Source organism: Hemitrygon akajei, chromosome 9 (assembly GCF_048418815.1).
Source record: "Hemitrygon akajei chromosome 9, sHemAka1.3, whole genome shotgun sequence".
In the NCBI taxonomy this organism is placed as follows: domain Eukaryota; kingdom Metazoa; phylum Chordata; class Chondrichthyes; order Myliobatiformes; family Dasyatidae; genus Hemitrygon; species Hemitrygon akajei.
Genome location: NC_133132.1, coordinates 141,667,998 through 141,690,526, shown reverse-complemented (window position 1 = coordinate 141,690,526; position 22,529 = coordinate 141,667,998). Strand labels below are relative to the sequence as shown.

At 38.8% G+C, this 22,529-nt stretch overlaps 1 protein-coding gene across 2 annotated transcripts in view; it reads right to left on the bottom strand.

The window, feature by feature from the left end:
• Positions 1–22,529, bottom strand: part of ift172 (intraflagellar transport 172) — a 184,771-nt gene that overhangs the window by 15,119 nt on the left and 147,123 nt on the right. For both annotated transcript variants that reach the window (XM_073057150.1, XM_073057151.1), the window contains exons 38-43: positions 21,944–22,007; positions 20,279–20,365; positions 14,161–14,277; positions 11,577–11,687; positions 8,068–8,187; positions 2,518–2,613 (exon numbers count right to left, since the gene is read on the bottom strand). In XM_073057150.1, the coding sequence (XP_072913251.1) occupies positions 2,518–2,613; positions 8,068–8,187; positions 11,577–11,687; positions 14,161–14,277; positions 20,279–20,365; positions 21,944–22,007 (595 nt within the window). The remainder of the gene's footprint in view (positions 1–2,517; positions 2,614–8,067; positions 8,188–11,576; positions 11,688–14,160; positions 14,278–20,278; positions 20,366–21,943; positions 22,008–22,529) is intronic.

Genomic DNA, 22,529 nt, shown 5'->3' with positions numbered 1-22,529 from the left:
CTAAGACTTTATAGCAGCTTGTCTGCTCTGTATGGTATCTGTTCATTTCTCCTGTTATGGATAGTTCCAAAAGGAAGGCCCATCTGTGCATCCATATCCAGGAGCATTAGCCTATACATTGTCAAAACACCACTGACCACTTATCATACCATTCCTGTAGATTTTAGCAACTTGTCAGGAATTATAGTGATGACCTAAAACAAATGAAGCAGAAATTCACAAAGTAGTCAATACCCCCTGCAAGAAGAATTATCGAGATGGTGGGGATGGTCCTTCGTGCTATTAATGCATGTTCAGCAGTGCAATGTTATGAAAAAGCTTAAGCTAGATCCCTGATCTCAAACGTGACAGTGTTGGCATTGAAGCAGTGCTGTACTCTAACTGATATTATGATCTGCCTTGGCTTCAAGTCTCCAGTAATATTAACTGGGCCTTTACAAAAGTAGCATTCAACATGGTTCGCAATATAAGCTTTCACTCCTTGGCAACTATTCTGAAAATCCATTTGGACACAGCACCCAAATACCAACACTATCAAGCCCAATTTCTCATCTTTTCTTTTTAATATATCGATGGAGTTGTATTTCATACAATGATGGCATTTTGAACAACACTTCTAAACTATCAGTGTCAAACATGTGTAAGACAAAGGCATTGAATGCAGCCAGGTCACCTACCAACCTGACCTGGAAATAATTCATCTTCCATCATCATTATTCAACCAAACTCTGCAACCTCTTATTTAATTGCAGAGCAAGAATAGTTTGGTCACTCCACTGTAGCAATTCAAGGAGAGAGCTCTACAACACTTGCTCAATGCCAAAAAGGGATGAGCTTTTAAATAATAGCAAACCAACCACATTCACACTCTGTGTATAAATAAAGAAGGCTTCCATCTGTTGAATATGAAGCGCCTTTTGATGACTGAGAATCAAGATGAAATTAATCTTAATCTAAAATTGTTCCATTTACTTCGATCAAATGTTATGTCAGTTCTCCTTTCATCTTACCAATACAAAATTGTTTCTAGCACCTAATATGTCTATTTGAAAGGTAATTACAGACTGTTCATTCTTAATACATATACTATTAAAGACAGCTGTGTCGAGAATGTATTATAAATGTTTAGTTTGAAATACAAATGCATTTCTAAATATATTAAAATCATGCAAATTCAACCAAATCATAGCATTTAAACTGATTAGTCTTGGTTATGTTTCTTATAAATGATAATGTGAATATTCTATTGGGAATGCCTGCAAAAAATGCATCTCTAGGTAGTATATGGTGACATATATGTACTTTGATAATAAATTTACTTAATTTCAAACTTTGAAATGCTTTGTCAAGTTCTCAGGATATTCCAGGGTGCTCTACAGTTAAAACATACATCTGGGCTAGTTATGTATGTACGGGAGGCACAAATATTTGGCTACAGGTTTTCAAACCCAGTCTGAATTTACCTTACTTTTAAAATCAATCCCCATTTCTTAACATGTAGATCCTGATTAAATTTAATCCTCAATTACCATTACATTCTTTTCCTAAAAATTAAGGGAATTTGCTTTGCTTCAAGACCATGTCTGAATGTCTTTCTCCAAAATAAACATTTTATACAAGCAACCCACACAAAATGCTGGTGGAACACAGCAGGCCAGGCAGCACCTATAGGGAGAAGTGCTGTCGACGTTTCAGGTTGAGACCCTTTTGTCAGGACTAACCGAAAGGAAAGATAGTAAGAGATCTGAAAGTAGGAAGGGGAAGGAAAAATGCGAAATGATAGGAGAAGACCGGAGGGGGTGGGGTGAAGCAGAGAGCCAGAAAGGTGATTGGCAAAAGGGAAACAGAGCTAGAGAAGGAAAAGGATCATGGGACGGGAGGCCTAGGGAGAAAGAAGTGGGGAGGGGAGCACCAGAGGGAGATGGAGAACAGGCAGAGTGACGGGCAGAGAGAGAAAGAAAAAAAAGGGGGGGGGGAAAGAAAAGCTAAATATATCAGGGATGGGGTAAGAAGGGGAGGAGGGGCATTAATGGAAGTTAGAGAAGTCAATGTTCATGCCATCAGGTTGGAGGCTACCCAGGCGGTATATAAGGTGTTGTTCCTCCAACCTGAGTGTGGCTTCATCTTGACAGTAGAGGAGGCCATGGATAGACATATCAGAATGGGAATGGGACGTGGAATTAAAATGTGTGGCCACTGGGAGATCCTGCTTTCTCTGGCGGACAGAGCATAGGTGTTCAGTGAAACGGTCTCCCAGTCTGCGTCGGTCTCACCAATATATAAAAGGCCACACTGGGAGCACCGGACGCAGTATACCACACCAGCCGACTCACAGGTGAAGTGTCGCCTCAACTGGAAGGACTGTCTGGGGCCCTGAATGGTGGTGAGGGAGGAAGTGTAATGATGTATCCACAATTTTCTAGCATTATTTTTTAATATCCCTGCTAGCAAAGTTTATTTTGAGCAAACTTAGCAGTATCCCTTCTAATATAAAATCACAAAAGAGGGAATTAATACCTTTGCTGCTATGCCAGCCTCATAAAATGCTTTGTCAGCTGGAATGACGTCCGTATGCCGAAGCAAAGAGATGGATAATTTTGCTGCAATCATGTCCTGAAATCAAGAATCATTCAGTAAGTTTAAATGTTTATAAACCTCTCCATGCCTTGTGGCACATTGGGTGGCAACCTTGCCATTTCTTTAGCATTTCCTATGTTTTTTTCGAGGCTGAGTTGCCTTGATGCTCAACCCAGCATGGATGAAAAGCATGCAAGGAGCCGGCGGGATTCCAATCTGGAACCTCTTGCTTCAAAGTCTGCTATGGATGCCACTACACCACCGGCCAGCTAAGTTTAAATGTGCAATAGATTAAACAATTTTAATAAGTTCTGTTAGTCCAAACAAGACACTAGCTCAATATTAGTGAGTTAATTTTGTACACAAAATTATTTGCATTTTATTCCTGAAAACAATTCAATTTTCTGTTTCAGGTTTATCATAAAAAACATTAAATCCACTATATTACATTAATGAAAAGACAATTATACCAGAATGCTAATTGGATACTTGATTAACTTATAAACACCATACCTGCAATACATCATGTATTGGTATTGATAATCTGTCAAAGTAGTTAAGAACTATTAGCCAATATACAAAAGGATAAAGTGCTCACTGAAAAAAAATATAAAAACTATAATGTTAAAGAATATATACATAGAACACTGGAATATTACTTATAAGGATAAACGCTGGCCTTGTAATTGATGCTCCCACTGTAAGAAATGAATACAGTCAAAGAAATTCCCTGCAAAAGGGCAGGTATTGCATGGACTTATCAGGTATGGAAGAAATTTTGATCAGAGCAACAGTTGGAGAGGAATTCTCTAAATACTCTTCCTCCTGGTATTCAGTTTTTCCAAGATTTCACATCGTTTTAGATAACGTGGAAGAATGCTGTGTCTTGTGTAGAAACCTAACCCACTACATATGCTAGATAGATAGATAGATAGATAGATAGATAGATAGATAGATAGATACTTTATTCATCCCCATGGGGAAATTCAACTTTTTTTTTTCCAATGTCCCATACACTTGTTGTAGCAAAACTAATTACATACAATACTTAACTCAGTAAAAAATATGATATGCATCTAAATCACTATCTCAAAAAGCATTAATAATAGCTTTTAAAAAGTTCTTAAGTCCTGGCGGTTGAATTGTAAAGCTTAATGGCATTGGGGAGTATTGACCTCTTCATCCTGTCTGAGGAGCATTGCATCGATAGTAACCTGTCGCTGAAACTGCTTCTCTGTCTCTGGATGGTGCTATGTAGAGGATGTTCAGAGTTTTCCATAATTGACCGTAGCCTACTCAGCGCCCTTCGCTCAGCTACCGATGTTAAACTCTCCAGTACTTTGCCCACGACAGAGCCCGCCTTCCTTACCAGCTTATTAAGACGTGAGGCGTCCCTCTTCTTAATGCTTCCTCCCCAACACGCCACCACAAAGAAGAGGGCGCTCTCCACAACTGACCTATAGAACATCTTCAGCATCTCACTACAGACATTGAATGACGCCAACCTTCTAAAGAAGTACATCAAAACATTTAACTCTGCTTATGAAATTCTGCTCCATTCACTTGAAAAAAAACCCAAACCTCAACACAAACACATTACTATATTATTTTGTTTTCATGGGATAAGGACCTGAATCTCAGGGTCAGAATTAATTGCCCATAACTCCAAACTAAATTTAACCTTCTGTCCACTCAACCTGTCGAACACCAACTTCTCGAAAGCAAGAGTCGCTTTTACATTCATGGGGACAAGTCTGGTAAATTCCTAGCCAATCAGCTGAGGCATTCCAAAGCCAAACAACATATTACAAAGATCCGGAAGGAGAACGGAGACTTTACATCGGATCACTTAGAAATTAATGACGCATTTAAAATTTTTTATTCTCAGCTTTATTCCTCTTAATCTCTGAATGACAATATCTCTGTTGATCAATTTTTACAGAATCTGAATATCCCCTCACTTTCATCTGATTTCAAAGCCAAACTCAATGAGCCTATATCATCAGAAGAAATATCTTTTGCAATTTCTGCACTGTCCTCAGGGAAATCTCCTGGACCTGATGGGTTCCCTGTAGAATTTTATAAATCATTCTCTTCACTTCTTTCTCCTCAGTTACTTTCAGTATTATCTGACTCGTTTAATTATGGCAAATTGCCACCCTCTTTCAATGAGGCATCTATTATTCTTCTTTTAAAAAAGGGCAAAGACCCAACAGAGTGTTCCTCGTACAGGCCGATCTCTCTGCTCAATGTTGATGTAAAGATCTTAGCTAAAGTGTTGGCTCATAGATTAGAAACCGTTATTCCCTCCATTATCTCTGATGACCAAACAGGCTTTATTAAAAACCGTCTCCTTTTTTTAACATTCGGCGTCTATTTAATATTTTATACTCAGCTCCAACTGGGACTCCTGAATGTGTTATTTCCCTCGATGTGGAGAAAGCATTTGACCGTATAGAGTGGAACTACCTTTTTGCAGTCTTAGAAAAATTTGGCCTCGGCCAAAGTTTCATCTCTTGGATCCAATTGCTGTACCTGTGTCCTACTGCTTCTGTTTTAACTAATTTTCAGAAATCCCAAGTATTTAATCTCAAACGTGGCACCCGTCAGGGATGTCCCTTAAGTCCCTTTCTCTTTGATTTGGCTATAGAACCTCTGGCGATAGCATTTTGAAACTGTCCTGAATTGACCGGGATTTGGAGAGGGGGTGTTGAGCATAAAGTTTCTCTCCCTATGCTGATGACTTATTACTCTTTCTCTCAAATCCGTCTACATCCTTACCTCTAATGTTTTCACTTCTTGACCAGTTTAGCCAGATCTCTGGCTATAAACTTAATTTACATAAGAGTGAACTTTTCCCAATTAATAAAGAAGCACAAGAACTAATATTTCGTGATCTCCCTTTTAAAGTAGTCCATAATCAATTTACTTATCTTGGAATTACAGTCACAAGGAAGTTTAAAGATCTCTTTCGTGAAAACTTTGTCAATCTTTCATATGCTATAAAACAGAGTCTGGTACAATGGTCACCTCTATCTATGTCTTTGGTAGGTCGTATTAATGTTGTTAAAATGTATTTTCTCCCCAAATTTTTATACTTATTTCAATCTATCCCAATTTTTATTCCTAAATCTTTTTTTGATTCCTTAGACTCTATTATTTTGTCATATCTGTGGCAGAATAAGTGCTCTAGAATTAATAAAATCCACCTCCAAAAATCTAAAAAAGAGGGTGGCATGGCTTTACCTAACTTTCGCTTATATTACTGGGCAGCTAATATACGCTGTGCTGCCTTCTGGTCTTTCTTCCACGGTCAACCTGAGTGCCCTAACTGGGTGGCAATGGAGTTGAGCTCCACTAAAGAATTATCTATATCTACACTTCTTGGCTCTGCACTCCCTAGCAGTCTGCCCAGATCAATAGCTAATCCTCTTGTTAGACACACTTTGCGTATATGGGCTCAGTTCAGGAAATGCTATGGTTTCCAGGGGATTTCCGTTTCTAGCCCTGTCGCACATAATCACCTTTTTTTACCTACTACGTACAATTCAGCATTCCATGTTTGGTATAGGAAGGGCATTAGACATTTTGAAGATCTCTTCATTGATAATCGCTTCGCTTCTTTTCAGCAGCTCTCTGTTAAGTTCAACCTGCCTAACGCTCACTTTTTCAGATATCTCCAAATCCGACACTTTATTGCTCCTTTAATTCCTAACTTTCCTGAAATGCCTGCGAAAAATGCTATGGACCTATTTCTTTCCATTAATCCACTAGATAAAGGTTTAATATCAATTATCCGAGATAAACTAGCAGCCTTACGACGGGCCCCTGTGGATAAAATTAAATTGGCCTGGGAGCAGGATTTAAATATCTCCTTATCCGAGGAGAGCTGGGACTCAGTTCTCAAATCGGTTAACTCAACCTCTCTTTGTGCTCGCCATTGCCTTTTACAGTTTAAGATTGTTCATAGAGCCCATATGTCTAAATCTAAACTATCTCGATTCTACCCTGGCATTAGTCCACTCTGTGATAAATGCAAGAGGGGCGTGGCCTCTCTCATCCATATGTACTGGCTCTGTCCTAGCTTGGAGAAATTCTGGAAAGATGTCTTCACTACATTATCGGGTATTCTGAATCAGCACCTAGAACCAAACCCCTTAATTGCTCTGTTCGGTTTTTGGGGCGAGACAGATTTATGTCTGGGTCCGACCAAATGCCGAATATTATCCTTTGCCTCTCTCCTGGCTAGACGCTTGATCCTCCTTAGATGGAGAGATGTTGCCCCGCCCACTCATGCGCAATGGCTCAATGACATTATGGCCTGCTTGGACCTCGAAAAAATTCATTATTCAGTTCTTAATTCGGATCTAAAGTTCCATAAGGTCTGGGGACCTTTTATCGAGTACTTTCATAACCTTCCTCTTGACTAGGGTTTATTATCCTCCGTTGCTAAGTGTATTCACAGTCTGGGAGTTTGACTGTCCTGACCTATACTCTTTATATTGTGTTGTGGTCGGTCTGGAGTTGTTGTTGTTTTTTTTCTTGTGTTGTGGGGCTTGGGGAGGACACTAAGCTCACTTGTCTTTAATTTAGGTGCTTTTTTGTTAAATTCTCTTCCTTTGTAGCATATTGTTATTGTATGCTTAATTTTGCACTGTATTAATGCTCCTCATTGGGATTTGGGGTTTTTAATTTGTAAAATGTTTTGAAAAACAAATAGAAATTTTTTTATTTTTTTTTAAAAAGAAAGAATTAATTGCCCATCCTTTTTTCTCCTTAAGCTATAAAAATTGTGAGACTCTTAGGGAACAGCTGTATATCGACAGCAATAATGCACTTGGAGTCAGAGACAGGTCAGGCAGCTAAGGCTAGCAAATATCCTTAACTAAAAGGCATTGAAGCTCAATAGTCCTATCTATTCTTTCAACTGCTGTATCCAAATTGATTTTCAAACTTTTGGCTTTTAAAGTAAAAAGTATATCTTTGCCCTAAGTACACTTTAGAAAGTCCTAATGGAGGTACAAGGTATTGAAAAAGGGCAGAAAATGCTTTTCTGCTGGTGACAGGTTATAACATTCCTGTATAAGGTTTGATTCAAACACTTTCTGAAGTACAATTCTAGTTAGGCAATCATAAAAAGATTGATTATTATTACCCAGAAAGGAATCTGTATCAGGTTTATTATCACTGACATATGTTGAGAAATCTTGTGAGAGTTTGGTATCAACTATGATTTATTCTTTTCTATCTGATAAGCCAGGAATAAGAATTAGTTAGATAGAAACTTTGGGTTGGGTTGCACCATTCGATTACAAAGGCCTGTCTTAGGGCTGTACAATTTGATGACTATGGTAAGATAGTATTACCTAATATATGAAGTTTGTAAATAATTGATGAATTAATGAAAACACATCTTTACATAAACATATCCAAAATATGTTGGAATCTTCAACACATGAACCTTCGATAGGTCACTTTATTCAAACTTACCAGTTGATTGACTCCCAAAGATGCCGCACGAGTGGCATAATAGTGTGCAATCAGTAGCATTTGCTCAAATTCTTCATGAGCAGAAGAATTAGCCTCTGAAGATTTAACCAGGTTTTCACACTGGAAAATTACAAAAAAAAAATCCAAAAACTAAATTGTATTGTAGAGATCCAAATTAATCACAATGAGTACTGGTATTATCTCTTCCAATTCTTAAAAGATATATATTGACATCTCATATCATTGTAATAATGAAATACCTTACAGAAGTATATTGAAGCCCCTCTTAGATCTTAATCTCTTAGACCTCAAGTGAAGACATATCTCAAAAATTTCAAATGGAAAAGATAGGATGTAGTCTCAAAATAAAGATTTTTTTCCAATTCTAGCAGTCAGATAAAAATTTTGCTTGTGGCAGAATTTTGCTAACCATTAAAATCAAAACCAGCTAGCCTCAAAGTCCAACAATTTTGGAAACTAAACAAACTTCATAGGAAAATATAATTTCTTTTCCTTTCTTTACAAATAACCCTAGCCAAAATCTCTCTTTCTCTCGTGCTAATCCTAGTCTCTATTTTAATTTTTATACGTAGTTCAGTTTAAATGTTAGTATTTTTACCTTCTAGAAACTTAGTTTCTCCTAATTTAGCATTTTATTCCAACAACATTTTAAAATTTTGATCTTCACAATTTCTTTCCAACTAATTTTAAAAAGCTTTGGTGTCAAAACTGCTGGAAACTAAAGAAAAATATCCTTTAAAAGTAGATGACTGATCTAAGCCAAGAATATAAATATGCTACTCATTCATAAGTGACTTAATCTAAATTTAGTTCACAATATGGAAAGTCTTGTTGTTGTTGTTCGTCCTTCGGCGTTGAAGATGACCACGACTTCCGTCAGGTGGAGGGTTTGTGACTGTGGGTTGTTACGGATTCAAGCAACAATAAATATATGAGTGAGGCAGGGGTTTTTATAACAAATAACTCGTTTATTAAAAACTGAAAACAACCCCCCCAAAAGTAAACAAATCACTAACGTAACCAGAAATCAGCTGCTGTGCGGCAGCTTAAACAGTTCTTAAAGCAAGGAAGCTTAAACAGTTCTTAAAGCGATGTTGCAAAAACAGTTCTTCAAAGTAGTATTGCAAAAGTTCAAAATTCTTACAGCCCATTTAAGGGAGAGACTTTTTGAGACGATTTAAATTCTCTTTCACGTCGTCTTGCTTCGATTCCCAGTCGAACTACTTTCCCCACAAAGAATTTAGTAAGATGAAGAATGAAACGGCTTAAAGGCACTAACCTTTCCTTTACAAAACTGTTCCCAATCCTTTCTGCTATTCACAGAGATTAACACGGGGACAGTCAACGAATTCCTTCCGAATGAGGATCAAACAAGGTTGAACCTGTTTCACCGTCGAAATCGACGTTCCTCGATCTTTTAACTCCCGAACTCCGATCTTCACTCTCCACTGACTTTTAACTAGCAGTATTATAAAGAAGCTGCTGGCAATGACCTTTTAAACTTTAGGCATTAAATAAAACTTCATCTTTCAACTAAACTGCGCCATAACATTAAATCACGCAGTGGCATGAAGTCAACATGGCAAATCCAGCCACGAACTGCCCCTCCTCACAGGGAGGGGTCCTCCTTTTATACTCTGTAAAAAAAAACCTGTCACATGACCTCTACTGGCGGGAAAATGACATCACTCCACCATCACAAGACCACTACCTCAAGTCCAGTATAGCTTGAACACCTGTCACGTGACAAGTACACCACTGTCACGTGTCACGGGTACGTACAGGGTCCAGAGGTGACTGGTGAGGCCAATCCGGGCCCCGAAAGCTCGCCCACATGTGGGACACATGAGGGTAGGTGCTGCAGTGGAAGTGGAGGTAGCTCGAGCCTTGCGCACGGCGCATTTCCTCTGAGCCTCTGCGGTGCGTCTGATTTCTGCTGCATACGCTCCTTTAGTGGTCCTGCTCCACCAGGTTGGGCGGTCCAGAGCAAGCAATTCCCAGCTACTGGGATTGATGTTGAGGTTTTTGAAGCAGTCTTTGAAACATTTCTTCTGCCCTCCAGCTGAGTGCTTGCCCTAGCTCAGCTCTCCATACAGCAGCTATTTTGGCAGTCGACTGTCAGACATCCTGACAACATGGCCAGCCCATCTGGCTTGGGCTTTCTGTAGGAGGGTGTAGACGCTGTGGGTGCTAGCCTGCTCCAGGACCTCCGTGTCTGGGACTTTGTCCTGCCATCGTACGTGGAGAAGTCTGTGGAGGCAGCTCCAGTGGAAGTGGTTGAGCTGTTTAGTATGTCTGCTGTAGACAGTCCAGGTCTCGCTGGCATAGAAGCTAAAATTGTGTTCTTAGAACAGTGCTCAGATTTCCTGCTAAAAGCTGTTACAAATGTATTAAAAAGCATAAAAGACAATTTAATAAATTATTCTTATCACATTAATGAAAAACAAGTCAATTTAAGGTTTTTTTATGTTTAAGACTATATTTTGGAAACTTAAAATACTGTACTTCAAAGGAAAAAAAAATAACAGAAATTAGAAATTAGCTTTGAAACTTGTGAGGAAAAAGAAGACTGGATAATTTAACCTGGAAGTAAACTGCACAGAGTGTCATGCTACAAATATAAAGAATAGGACAATAATTTTAAAAACTGATAAAAAAAATAATATTGAACATCAGTTGGTATAGATAGGAAAAGAATACTAATATGAGACACATAAAATTTTATTTTCTTTCTACTAAATTATATTTTCCTATTCTGTGGAAAATTTGAAGATATGTACACTATTGTTAGCATACATATTTACGGTATTAAGAGGAAATTCTAAGTTACTTTACAAATATTATTTGTATTATGCAACCATTGCATTCTATCACAAGCAAAAAAAAATCCTCAAAATAATTTCTATTCATGCAGTAAAGCGAACCTTTCTGAAAATATTTATAATTTCTTCAGGTCAATGCTGTGCTTAATACTAAACCAGTACTTCACGATTTAAATCATGTTCTGAAATAGTCCAGAATTACTGTAACATGTGCAGAAGCTATTATCTTGCCTCAAATAAAGCCAAATCAAAATGCAGGTAACACAAAGGTACAGAAACCAACATTTCTTTTTACAGTAACAAGTCAAGAAAATATGAAATATTTTTTCTGGAGTGACTAATCTAGAACGTATCATCCTCACATCACAATGGAGAATCCTTGTAACCAATATGACAAGATTGTCTGACCAAATAAGAATGAAGATTAATTGCATGCCAAGACTCAGAGCAGAGAGAGTACTGATTTGAAGCCAGTTAAATTCTTTCCATCCAAAACCTCTTAATAGAATAGACCAAAATCAAAACTGCATCCATTTGGACTTCTTTCTCCATTTTAGGGGAATAAAAACAATGAGTCAATACTCTTTCACTTTCAGATAACTGTCATAATCTCAAATTGTCTGAGGTTTCTCGCCACATAAAAGTTTCAATTTACGCCATACCTACCAGAATGAAGAGTACATTGCGAAGATCAGCCCATGTCCTATAGCCATCAGCACTATTTATGTCTGGCAGGCTTATTACATCCATGAAAATCCGTTTGTATATATTGAAATTCTGAAAGAAAATAAAGTGATCCTGAAAAAGAAGTACACAAAAATGTTCCCCTTTTAGTGACAGTCCCTTTTCCCAAGGAATGGACAGGATTAGGAAAGGCTACTGTGATCTGTTGCATGAAATACATGCTCTCAATAAAAAAAAACAGGTAAATCCTAACTCTGCCAGCACAAGGCTTTTGACTGCAGCCTAGCACATTTACATCAGCATCTACACCAAGATTCCCTCAGATAGGGTGATTTCCTCTCGTTGGCAAATTCCAGAGACCTTGGAAGCCCTTTAGTTAGAGCAGATGGATGTCAATGTTTTGACAATTCTGTGAAAGGAGTATAACTGGCAGCTGATAAATTAGAAGACTAGGAGTGGGTGGTGATTAATGAAAGAAGCCAAGGGAAATAACAAATCATAACTATTTTATGTATGCCAAATCAGTCATGCCCACCAAATTCTCCAGAAGTAGTAACCACTGTTTGTCTGATTTTGCCAACTGTAAATCCATGTTAGATGCATTAACCAGCAGGCCTCAACATTACATCAGATCATATCCACATCAGAATAGGTCAGAAATTAAAACGTCTGACAGAGGTCAAAGAGTTCAAACAGTTAAAGTTCAAAGTAAATTTATTATCAAAGTATACATATGTCACCATATACTGTACAAACCTGAAATTCATTTTCTTGCAGGCATTCAGGGTAAATACAAAGAAACTTAAAAAAAAAAACCCAAAATAAATAAATAAACAATATATATCAAAAACATGACAGGAAGAGTCCTTGAAACTAAGTCCATAGGTTGTGGGAACAGTTCAGTGTTGGGGTGAGTGAAGTTGAATAAGGTTATCCCCGCTCCCTCAATAGCTTGATAACTGAGGGATAATAACAGTTCCTGAACCTGGTGCTGTGGATCTTGAGGTTCCTGTATCTCCTTCCTGATGGCAGCACTGATAAGAAAGCCTGGATGGTGTAGGTCCTTGATGATAGATGCTGCTTTCCTGTAACAGTGCTCTGCGTAGATTTGTGCAATGGCTGGGAGGACTTCACCCATGATGGACTGGGTCATAGCCACTACTTTCCGTAGGCCTTACCGTTCAAGGGCAATGGTGTTTGCATACCAGGCCGTGATGCAATCAGTCAATATACTCTCCAGCACGAATCTATAGCAGTTTGTCAAAGTTTTACATGACATGCCAAATCTTTGCAAGCTTCTAAGAAACTAGAGATGTAGCCATGCTTTCTTTGTAATTGCACTTACGTGCTGGGCTCCGAACAGAGCACCTAAAATTATGACACCGAGGAACTTAAAGTTGCTGACCTCTCACCACCTCTGATCTCCGAATGAGGAGTGGCTCATGGACCTCTGGTTTCTTCCTCCTGTAATCAATAATCAGCTCCTTGGTCCTGCTGACATTGAGTGAGAGGTTGTTGCTGGGGCAACACTCAGCCAGATTTTCAATCTCCCTCCTATATGCTGATTCATTACCATCTTTGATTTGGCCAATGACAATGGTGTTGTCAGCAAACTTAAATATGGCATTTGAGCTGTGCTTAGCCTCTCAATCTGAATAATAAAGCTAGTATAGCAGGGGCTAAACACACAACTTTGTGATGCTCCCGTGCTGAGTGATTATGGAGGAGATTTTGTTGCCAATCCTAACTGACTGGGGTCTGCAAGTGAGGAAATCGAGGATCCAGTTGCACAAGGAGGTATTAAGGCCTAGGTCTTGGAGACCGTTGGTTAGTTTTGAGGGGATGATAGTAATGAATGAACTGTAGTCAACAAAGAACATCTGATGTATGCATCTTCACTGTCCAGATAATCCAGGGTTGAGTAAAGAGCCAATGAAATGGCATCCTCTGTTGACCTATTGTGCACGTCATCACAGTGGATGTAAGTGCTACTGGATGATAGGTCATTGAGGCAGATTACCACCTTCTTCCTAGGCACCAGTATAACTGAAGCCTGCTTGAAGCAGGTGGGTACCTCAGACTGCCGAAGCACGAGATTAAAGATATCAGTAAACACTCCAGCCAGTTGACCAGCACAGGTTTTTAGTACTCGACCAGGTATCCTCTCTGGACCAGATGGTTTCCATAGGTTCATCCTCCTGAAGGATGCTTACGTTGGCCTCTGAACTGAAATCACAGGGTAGCAAGGGGCTGTGGTATGAAGATACCTCCATGTTTTGATGGTCAAAGTGAGCATAAAAGGCACTCACAAAAGAAAATCTACAGATGCTGGAAATCAAAGTAATACAAACAAAATGCTGGAGGAACTCAGCAGGCCAGGCAGCATCTATGGAAAAGAGTAGGTTTGAAAGTATGACCTTAAAATGTTTATGTGGTATCTCAAGTATCTAAATATGTCTTAGTTCAACCTGCAAGCTATCAGCACCATATATCATTCTCCGAGAACTGATACTTCACTAAAACATCTCAGAACTATTAGGGAGATTTACTCATTAATTTCACTTACCTGTGTGTTAGCAGGAACACCATGTTGAACGTACAGACTTAATGCCTTTTCCGAAAGACCTTCTTTGATAAGATGTGTAACATACAAAGCTACATACTTGTGAAGAATTTTATAGTTCTGAAACACACAGTTCAATTATACAAGTTTTAGAATATATTATCAATGCTGAAAACTCAATAAGCAAAAATTAGACCCGTTATTAGTATATTCAATATATATTTGCTGGATTTCACTCTTTGGTTTCTGATTATGTAAAGAATTGCAGGAATTTATATCACAGAAACAAGTCATGATGCAAATGGTCCAGCTCAGTATTTATATCTTGAACATCTGCCACTCTAATCACTCATTCCCACTTTGCTCTAATGCAAGTACGAACAGTGGTTTCCTGAGAAGCAACTTTAAACTGTTGTTATAATTTTCAAGTTTATCACATTCACACTTAATAGAAGTATTTTAAGGTGGCTCAAGTTAAAATAAAAGAACAGTGATCCTGTTTGCATTCAGTATTACAACAGGTAGGATCTAAAGGCTTCTGGGCTGTGCATGCACGTCGTTAATTCTGCAGACTCAGAAGGCTTGGTCTGATTCCACAAGGCGCACTTTAACAGGCCTTGCTAATACTATAACGATTGCTTCTCCCTCTAGTTCTACAATTAAAATGGCTGAAATATTGTATCTATGGCAGGTACATTTAGCAGCAAGTTTTTTAAAAATGGAATAGTAACTAATAGCTACTGCTTAATAACTTCTCTAATCTTGAACAATTAATTTTACAAATGATTCATTCCCTCAGAAGTTTATAGGAGAGTACATAAAATGGTTTTCTTTCTCATTGTTTTCATCTCCTCTAACCCTCTCCCTTAATCCCAATTTCATTTGCCAATCTTTGGTTCCCTTCCTGATGAGCATTTAATTCTAATTTATGTTGCCTGCTTTACAATTCTACTTTGCAGCACATAAATTCCAGGTTGGATTCTTCAGTCTGATTGATCGAAGAGTCTCCCTGTACACTGATCTCATGTGGAAAAGATCATGCCAAAACTAGAGTCAGATTGAAAGATACCTATACTGACATTGTGCATACTATTTGTTGCTATCTTTACTTTGCTTTCAAATGAGTGGCTTATCAGGTATTTCATAGTTCAATTAACAGCTAACTGCATTGTTACCACCTTACTGAAAGGAAGAAAATTATTTCAAAAACACACGACACAAGTAAAATCACAAAGATTGTCACAAGTAGAATTTTTTTCATTGTGCATGATGATGATACAAATTATACATTGCTTACATTTTAAATTATCCTTCAAGCTCAAAAATTAATGACACTTTCCATGATAGTGCACCGTATTTTCGATTCAACATCCAACATAAATATCGTAGAAATTAAAACTATTAAATTTCACAAGAAACATTAAGCAGCAAGCTACCTTACAATCTCTTCATATTAAAAGTTATTTACATGGAGACAATTTAGCACTGTATAAACAGCCCAGAAAATCTATATACTACTAAAATTCTCAAGCTATGGTTGTCTGGTTGTCACCTCCAATTAGCCCAAATGGTGCATTACAGCGGCACTTTGTTTGACTAAATTGACTTAATATGCGCTAACTTACAGAATGTATGCAAAGTTCAGGGTTATATACTTGTATAAAATTGCTCACTTGTCAATCAACAGGCCCCGCTTTCCACAACCCGAGCCGATTCCAGCTTTAATGGAATCCGCGACGCGACACGACGAAGCATGCGCACAGCCAGCCTCAGCAGCACCTCCCGATGCTCACAGAGCCAATTCCATCTTCCATGGAAACCGCGACGCATGCGCACAGCGAGCCTCAGCAGCGCCTCACGATGCTCACAGCAGCGATACCAACCACAGCAAAAGAACAGGGCTATCACGTCCATTTAGGAGATCGCCAACCACATCATCAAGAAAAATCAGCATCCTGGAGGCTTTGGTGTTACTGCTTCATATCTTCCATCCAGTATTAGGGTAAAAAAATATGGACAGCCTAATTATGCTGCATGGAAAGAGAAGGGGGACATTATGGCCAAATGTCGTCGGAAAGCAGCAAGGAGAGGGAGAGAACAAGAATCGGATGAGGCCAGGGCCACACGACTCCAGGATCAAAGAGGCAGGACAAAAAAGATGAGAGAAGAAGAGACAGAGGAGGAGAGAACAAGAATCGGATCATGCCAGGGCCGCACGACTCCAGGATCAGACAGAAAGAACAAATGGTAGAAGAGATGAAGAGACAAAGGATGAAAGGGCTGCGCGTCTCCAGAATGACAAAAACAGGCAGAGAAGGAGAGAGGAAGAGACGGAGAAAAGGAAAGATCATCTCGAGAATATGCAGCAAAGAGTAATTATTGCGAGAGTTGCTGAAGATGACAATGGCCGCTTTCGATGACAATACCTCCACAGAGAAAGAGTAAGGCAAAATGCACGACTCGCATGGCATAACATTGCTGCTGATGCTGGTACGATGACCAGAGTATGCCCTCACTGTCGTGCCTTCCTATTCACTGGAGAAACTGCAAATTTCTGCTGTATGAAGGGAAAGGTCAGGATAGGCAATTTGCAGCCTCTACCAAATGAACTCCTCAATTTATACAGCAATTATGAACCTATTGCAAATGAGTTCAGGAAGAACATCAGACAATACAATTGCCTCTTCCAAATGACAGCATTTGGTGCCAAAGAAGTCCTTCCAACTAGGAAAGGATGGAATCCTTCTGTGATCATTCAAGGCCAAATCCATCATTACATTGGACATCTAATGCCAGACCCCAACCAGAAAGCCTGATTCCTTCAAATTTACTTCATGGATCCTCAAGACAGTGTAGAAATAAGAATGGGGATACTCCAGAATGATGGAATTCAACGTGAGATTGTTGAATTATTGGAAAATCTACTACGACAACGAAACCCGTACATTGCATCCCTTCGACTTGCAAAAGAACAAATTTGAGGCATGCCAGAGGCATCCATTGTCATTGATCCTGACCGGAGACCAGCATTTGAACATGAGAGAGGATTTAATGCACAAATTGCCAACGAAGTCGTCGTCTTATACCGAACAGCATCGAACCTGAAGCAAGATCACGGCACATTGTGTTGAAAGAACGAGGAAGTGATTTGCAAATAATTTCAGAGTCCCATCGCTCTTATGACAGCTTTCAATACGTACATTTCTTTCCACTTGGAGATGATGGCTGGCATCATCAACTCCGAATGACGAACAACAAGAAACTGATGGCAATGTGTTATTATGTGTATCAAATAATGAACTGTGAGAATGAGTTTAATAACCTTCTCAGAGGAGGACATCTATTCCAACAATACTTGGTCGATGTGGCTGCTGAGATTGAAGGCAAGAGGTTGAGCTACATCTGAATGAATCAAGCAGCCTTGAGATCAACAACATACAGAGGCCTGACTGATGCATTGAATGATGATTTCAGAAACATCAGAAGGCGCATCATCCTCTCCTCAACATTTGTCGGTGGACCGAGATACATGATGGAACAATGTCCACATGATGGACCGCATGATGTATATATATCAGTATGGCAATGCTTCATTGTTCATTACAATGACATGCAATCCAAACTGGCCTGAAATCTGACAGCATCTTTTTTTGCATCAGCAACCAAACGATTGGCTGGATTTAATCGCGAAAGTGTTTGATTGAAGGGAAAGTTGTTTATGAAGTACCTCACTGGAACAGACGGTCTCTTTGGTAGGTATATCGCTTACATTGTAAGTGTCGAATACCAAAAGCGGGGTCTGCCTCATTTGCACTGTCTGCTGTGGTTCAATGAGGCATCCAAGCCGAGACCACAAGATTATGATAGGTTCGTGCAAGCAGAAATACCAGACCCAAATGAAGATCCCGAGCTGCATGAATTGGTATTGAAGCACATAATACATGGTCCTTATTGCACAACTAAATCATCATGTTGGCAAAATGGAAAATGCAGTAAGAGGTACCTGAAGCCATTTATTGAGCATACAAGGTGTGGGGATGATTCATATCCTGTATATAGAAGAGGGTCTGTGGAAATGGGAGGATTCGAAAGTCATCAAGTAGGATGACAAAGTCGAACTATAACTTCTGAATGGGTGGTCACCTATAATGCCCAACTATTGAAGCTGTTCAATTGTCATCTAAATGTAGAAATATGCTCATCTGTCAAGTCCATGGCAATCTGGAATTATTACGTGAACTGCAATACAACAGAGACGAACAGCAGGAATTTGTTTCACAGAAGGAGCCCCTATTGAATAATAAGCAAAGAGAAGTATATGAATATGTGTGCGACTGCTTGGAAAGGAATATCTCTTCAATGATTTTTATTGATGTACCTGGAGGAATGGGCAAGACATTTATCATCAACTTGATTCTCGCTAAAGTTAGGGGAGATGGAGGTGTTGCTATTGCTGTAGCATCATCAGGTATTGCAGCAACATTGATGATGCCTGGTGGTAGGACAGCACATTCAAGATTCAAAATACCCCTCAAAGCCAGTGAAGATGCCCTTTGTAACATCGATAAAAACACCAATACTGCAAACTTACTCCGAAATGCAAGGCTTATTGTCTTGGATGAGTGCCCCATGATTAGGAGGGAGAGCTTCGAAGCCATGGACTGGACTCTTTGTGATGTATGCGGCAAGAATGAGGCCTTTGGGGGTATTTTAACCATCTGCTGTGGCGATTTCAGTTCACTTCTAGCAGTTGTGAAATGCGGAAATGATGCTGATGTGCAGAATTCATGCATTTAAAAAATCCTACTTATGGAGAAGCTTCATCAAGTTTCAATTGAAGAGAAACATGCAATTGAGTGAGGGAGAAGGACGATATTCTGCGTTCTTATTGGATGTTGGAGAAGACAAGTTAGAGAAAAATGAAAACGATGAAATCAAATTACCTGAAGATATGATTCTGCCAGCAAAAACTATGGAAGAATGCACTGATTTCAACTACCCGACATTTGACAATCCTGTAGAATTGTTCTCGAGGAATTCTATCTTGGTTCCTCTCAATGAAATGATGCGAAAAATAAACTTCACATGCATTAGACGTTTCCCTGGAATCATGAAAGAATACTGTTCCTTCAATGCTGTAACTGAAGGAGCTAACACCACTCATTTTCCAACAGAATTCCTTGACTCAGTCCAACTCCCTGGACTGCCACCACATAAACTGGTATTGAAGAGGGGATCTCCCAACATTTCAATGAAGAACTTAGATGCACCAAGGCTTTGCAATGGAATGTGAATGATGGTGGACGACAATCTGCACAACAATCTCATTGTAGCAAAGATAAACATTGGTGCATTCAAAAATGAAATTGTCATGATCCCAAGAATTACTCTCAATTTATCAGAAGGGGAAGATATCGCTCTTCAGCAGAGCCAGTTCCCGATACAGTCATGCTTTGCTATGACTATACATAAGGCGCAAGGCCAAACCATGGGAAATGTGTTGATTTACTTGGAGAAACCAGTATTCCAGCAGAGAGTCAGCTGCATTGACTTTAAGCCAGGGAAAAAGAAATGAAAATGTTTGAGTATTCTTGAAGGGTGGCAGATCAACCAGAAATGTTGTCATCAAAAGTGTCCTTTGTTAAACATGGAGGAGCTATATTTGTCTTGCTATGTATCTTTCTTCTTTAATAAACTGAGTTTTTCTTCGTTAATTTCCAAAGCACATCACATCAGACTGCACTACCTTTCTCTCAAAGGGTGCCCCATTGGGTCACCCGGTTGTCTAGTTAAGAAAATAATTTTTAAAATACTTGAAAGGTATTTAAAATAGAAGAATAACATAATTTAAATAAGTGTGAAATTGTGGCCAATACTATGAATACTATATTATTGGCAAATAACAGACTGCAGCTTCACAAATTGCACATACACACAAAAATCCTTAAGCTGTTGATATTTACGCAGGAAAATGCTGAAAACTTTTCACGATATTTGAAGCCTGCATGTTTAAATCCTATATTGACACTTGTATCCATAATACTCAAAAGCTGAGGCTTCAGCTCTGTTAAAATGGCATTTTAGTATTAAAATATAACCAATTTAAATAGTTCTACTTCACCTGCTTATTGGCAGTTTCTATGCATTTTTCCCATTGTCCTCGTTCAACATACATATCGAGTGCTGCTATCACATCCACTCCAACCAGCTGGGGAAAAAAATGCATGACTTATATGAATGTACTACCAAAGCTGGAAGAGACAATTGTAAATTTACCAGACTTAATCTCACTTATGAAGCCAATTGCTCTCTTCAAAGGGAATTTCCAAAAGGCTTAAAACCCAGAACCACCTTGAATAAAACATCCATCTTTAAGTAGCAGTAAAATTAGTTCACTCTATGGCTCTATTCATGAATTAAAATTAACATAGCTTCAGTAATGTAACTTTTACAGTGCAGACCAAATTTTAAATCTGGCAAAGCAGTTCAATTATTTGGTTCCTTGACAGGAGCACCATAATCAAGAAAGCCACTGGAAGTTTAATGCCTTCTGAATGCCTGACTCTTGTCTGCTGTTACCCATGCACCTTGCCACAGCGTTTTCTTTAGGTGTAGTGAAAAATGGGCAGAGACCCAAAAGAAGATTTCCAGGATATACACCTTGTCAGGAAGCAACAAACCCACAGCGAGATTTACCTACTGGTCATGTAACAGCATGAATATTTTCTTAAAAAATAACATCAATTTCAGCATTTTAGTAATGTTAAATATTATTCATAGAAGGTGCAGTTTCTTTCTGGGATAACAGTTTTGTAAAATCAGATTCACAGCAAAGAGATTACAAAGTAAAATTATAATCTTGCATAAGATTACATAAAAGTCTGATGCACAGTGGTCATTTAGCATATCATCTTTGTGCTAGTTGAGAAAGAGCTACCTAGCCAAATCTCACCTTTCATGACTCCTCAAGTATATTTCCAAGTAGTATTAAAGGGTTTTGCCTCAATTACCCTTTTGTACCCTGAATGCCAGGTGGCTGTAAAGATCTTTGCTCATCTCTCCTTCAATCCTACCAGTTCCTTGAAACGTATGCCCCTGGTTTTTGAGTCCTCTGCTAAAGGTAATATTCTTGTTTGTCTCATTCCCTCTGAATTTTTTATAACTTAATAAAGTCACCCCTCTGCCTCCCTTGTCCAAAGCAGACAGTACCAGTCTTTTCAGTCTTTCCTCATAGCCATAATTCCCTTTCCTGGTAATGTCCCCATAAGTCTTCTCTGCACCTCTCCTCTCCAATGCAATTGAGTCTGCCCTGTATTTTGCTGATCTGAATTGTACACTGTACTCCAGCTGTTATCAACATCTTAAATATCCTCTTATTTATTGCCTATTCCCTTGCCTTGATGCACCTTACTGAATGCATTGACACTTATTTCTTTGAACTGCATTCCATTTGCCACTTTACTGACCAGTCTTTACAGCTCACATTCAAATACATTGCTGCCAATTTAATCCTAGGCTAATCACAGGACAATTTACAATGACCAATTAACCTACCAACCAGTATGTCTTTGTTCTGTGGGAGGAAACTAAAGCCACAGAGGAAACCCACGTATTCACAGGGAGGACGTACAAACTCCTTATAGGCAGCTGCAGGAATTGAACCTGGGTTGCCTGCACTGTAAAGTATTGTTTATCTTTTGCTACGTTATTATTTGCTTCATAACATTTTGAGACCAATTGGTTACATATAATGGCATGTTAGTTCAGTACAAAATCAAATTCTCACTGAATCCACTTTGCCTTGATTTTTCAAATGTTCTTTGTAGCGTTGATCTACATAGTCTTCAAATCTGGAGAAAATAATTAAGAAAATTGGATGAAAACATTTAACCAGCACCTATCAAACTCCTATGCTTCATTGCCAATGAAAGAACATTATATAATTGCTTGTTCTGTGGAAATGCAATAATCAACCTGCACACAGTAGCTTCATAAATGAAATGAAACAAGTACAGGTTTGGTGATGTGGTTGAGAGGGACAATTGTCCAGAACAAAGTCCCATGTTGCTATTTCCAGAAAGAGATTAACATGGAAATGCAGTTGAAAAACTATTGTACAATGTACTGCGTATGTTAATCAAAATGGCTTCTTTGTTTTGTTAAGAGTAGGAACGCTTCTTTGTTATGATAAGTGCCTTCTCTTGCAGTTGTTTAGCTTTAGAATTGCTGATAATGGTATTGTATTCATTTGTTAACCAATGGGGAATTGTTATTTTGTCTTGTGGGTCTGGGAGGGGGGTTTTTTGCGGTCTTTTTGGGAGTCGGGAAGAGGACGCCGAAGAAGGAGGAAAGTTGATTGGTGAAAGAGACAG